This window comes from Austrofundulus limnaeus, unplaced genomic scaffold (genome assembly GCF_001266775.1).
Source record: "Austrofundulus limnaeus strain Quisiro unplaced genomic scaffold, Austrofundulus_limnaeus-1.0 Scaffold165, whole genome shotgun sequence".
Taxonomy (NCBI): domain Eukaryota; kingdom Metazoa; phylum Chordata; class Actinopteri; order Cyprinodontiformes; family Rivulidae; genus Austrofundulus; species Austrofundulus limnaeus.
In genome coordinates, this window is record NW_013952567.1 from 306,768 (window position 1) to 310,114 (window position 3,347).

The window sequence follows — 3,347 nt, forward strand, 5'->3', positions numbered from 1 at the left end:
GTGCTATGATGCAGTTTACTTGGCTTCTGAAAATGCATTTCCTCAAAGGTTTTTTTTAATCTGAAAAGAGCTTCACTGAGTGAGAACTAATGTTGAGAGCACAGAAGCTAGCTTTCACTTTCACTGTGACCCGAGAGCCTCCGCCATGAGGAAGTTCGGCTTAAAGACACGTCCCAGAGGTGTTTCTGGTACCAAAAGGCGTTTCTGGTTTCCACCTGTCGTTTTGCTCCTCAGCMWGGCTTCCTAAAAACGCTGCAGGTTTTCTCAAACATGCATGAATGAGTCAGAGTAAGGCATTGGGCATGTTTTTTTAATGAGAGTATAACATTATAACATGATATAAAACTCAAAAAAAGTTGATTTTACATGATATTGYCCCTTTAATTCTACAGATATCTGTCTGTCGTATGAGTAGTTACTTGCATACTCGTTAGTTAGCTAGTTAACTAGCTAGCTAGTTAGTTAGCAATCTCTTTAATAAACATAGGGCATCATTTAGCTAGATTTTTAGAATTTTGACAGTTATGAGGAATTTATTAACAATATAAAATGCTCGGTGATTTTTAAACACACAAACACAGAGACACACACCCAAACATGCAGCATTTAACAGGGAGTTATCAGGGAGCAGTTTTTAAATATTTATTTTTACCAAATGCATTGTTTCCATGTAAGCAATTATAAATAGGCTACCAAAAGCACAATTTTTGCCAACAAAAATATTATAAAATTTAATTTTAAACATATTTGAATGCATCAAATTAGGCTCCCTTTATGTTCAAGTGTGTTTGCCTGTCAGTAAAGTTTTATGCACATTTCTATCTGGTCTAATGCAGCTGACACTGWTGAGTGTCACAGCCTTGAAAGTAAAGGCATTGTGTGAATACACCATCTGTTTCTGTCAGATTGGGTTGAATGTTGTTATAATCACTGGGTGTGTTCTTCACTGAACCATACACATGTTTGATACTTTCCAGTCAAGTTTATTCATTTGCTGGGAATAATCTGACTACTTGAGATGGATTAAAAATAAAAACCGTTTTGGAGGAATAGACTGGATCACATATTGTTGTATGACTTTATAGTGTCACTGCCAGATATAGGCACACACAACACAAAGAGGAGAATGTTATGTATTGGAATTAAACAGCTTCTCTTGCTCTTTGACATTGTTGGAAAATCTAAGTTTTAATTATGACTACACAGATGAGCTAATAGCTTAGACTACTCATTAGCTCATTACTCTGATCAGACTTTAACTGTCTCTCCAAACTTAAGTTTTTTTAAATATCACTGGTTTATTTTATGTTAGCCAACACAGATGAATTATGACAAGACAAAAATGGGGGTTAGATGTTGAGATGTTATTTATTTGAGTGAACCTGGCAGCACATTGTTCTGAACAAACTATCCAAATAGTTGGAATGACAGAAGAACTGCAGCAGTGTTGGATGGTTGAGGAAAGCTCAGGTTTARTTATTGGCCATGGTGCTTTGCAGCCAGTCACTGAACATGCAGACCTGAGAACAGAGAAAGTACGAGGAGTTTTAATGCATGAATCCTTTAAGATGTTATATAAAACACAGTATGTGATGCAAAAATATTGAGATAATTTTCACCTTGGCGTAGACACCAGGGTGGTCCTTCTCAGCACATCCGTAGCCCCAGGACACAATACCCTGCAGCTCACCGTTGCACACAACAGGACCACCAGAGTCACCCTGATAACAAAGAGAAACAAACATGACTGAGTTCACTGATATTGTTCTTGAGAAATCATTAAAAATTTCTTGTATTGACTGAAGTTCTCTGCTTGCAGCCTCTAAAGTTTCAACTTGTTACATACCTGGCAAGAGTCTTTGCCTCCCTCCAGGTATCCGGCACAGAACATAGAGGGGAAGATCATTCCAGGATAGGATTTTTCACAGTCCTCGTCGGCAATGATGGGGATATCCAAACACTGCAACTTGTCCCTGTTAGCAGCTGAAACATGGAAAAATGCATTAATAAAACATGGTTAAAAACTCAAAACATACATGGTAAAACCTTCTTTCAGCACTCACTGGAGCTCATGGTGTTGCCCCAACCGGAGACTCTGCACATGGTGCCAGCAGAAGCACAGCTGCTGGGCAGAGCCACAGGCTGAACGTATGAGTTGAGGGTGGCGGGCTTGCTCAGCTTGATCAGCATGACATCATTGTCAATGTAGTAGGAGTTGTACTCAGGATGGCGGATGACTTTGGCAGAGTCTATGAACTGCTCGGTTCCCTCGGTGACCTTGATGTGGTGCTCTCCCAGACGCACCTCGATGCGGCTAGAATTAGTTCAAAGACACATACTGAGTGCAAACACACAAAAATAACCAAAGCTAACCCAAGTAAATCAAACCTTTAGGTGTATAGAGGAACAAGTAATTTTGTACACTTACGATTGGTAGCAGTGAGCAGCAGACACAACCCAGTTTGCATTGACCAGAGAGCCACCGCAGAAGTGGTAGCCAACATTCAGAGACACCTGATGGGGCTCAGAGTGTTCYGGGCACTCATACCCTCCGACGATCTTGTCGTCATCCAAGGCAACTGGAAACACAGAAGACAAAAGGGTTAAAATCAAATTGAGAGTTTTAAAACTCGGATATCGGACCAGTTGAATACTAATAAAAAGAAGTGCTTACAAGCAGCTCCAATGAGCAGAACAAACACCAGAGACCTCATGATTGCTGAGTGATCCTGTTGATGAGAGGACTTCACCTGCAGCCCTGGTTTTTATAGGAAGGCAGTTCTGAGTTTTTCCGCTGAGGTCACCTCCTACCGTTATCTTYGACCAATCAGAATCCAGAATTAGACCATCTCGAATGTTGGAAAAACAAATACTTTTGAATTTAAGGTTGCATTCAGGAATTCTGATGTGTAGCTCATTTTTTTTAATCCCATGAAAGCAAATTAACAATAACAAAAACTGATGGTCCTCTTTTCTAAATGTATTTTTGAAATCAACTCATCCTGATATATGTCTGATGAATTCCTGCTCATTTTATGGGAACTCACTCAATATCCAAGATGGTTCCAGGAACAGGAATGTTCTGTCAATCCAAATAAGACAGAATCGATTGTTTTCACTAACAAGAAGTCAATGAATGGTTACTCACCTCCAAAGTTGGAGGGAATTTTCAGAGTCAGCTAAGTTCCTGGGTGTCTATCTAGATAGAAAGTTTAATTGAAAATGACATGTAAATGAAAAGTGTAAGAAGGCAGCAATGTGTTAACACAAGAAGAAAATGCAGTAGATGAAGCTCACTTTCATGTATGTTTATTTTTTAATCTCTCTCTCTCTCTCTCTCTCTCTCT

The 3,347-nt window shown here is 39.4% G+C and overlaps 2 protein-coding genes across 2 annotated transcripts in view; one reads left to right on the top strand and one right to left on the bottom strand.

The window, feature by feature from the left end:
* The window catches only part of LOC106523742 (trypsin), a 19,057-nt gene that overhangs the window by 2,070 nt on the left and 13,640 nt on the right, over positions 1–3,347 (top strand). The window lies entirely within an intron of this gene.
* On the bottom strand, positions 1,350–2,772 carry LOC106523744 (trypsin-2). Its single transcript, XM_014017284.1, has 6 exons — positions 2,675–2,772; positions 2,429–2,579; positions 2,064–2,314; positions 1,847–1,983; positions 1,620–1,721; positions 1,350–1,520 (listed from the first exon to the last, which is right to left on the bottom strand). The coding sequence occupies exons 1-6, from the start codon at positions 2,712–2,714 to the stop codon at positions 1,473–1,475; spliced, it is 729 nt and encodes a 242-aa protein (XP_013872738.1). The 5' UTR covers positions 2,715–2,772; the 3' UTR covers positions 1,350–1,472.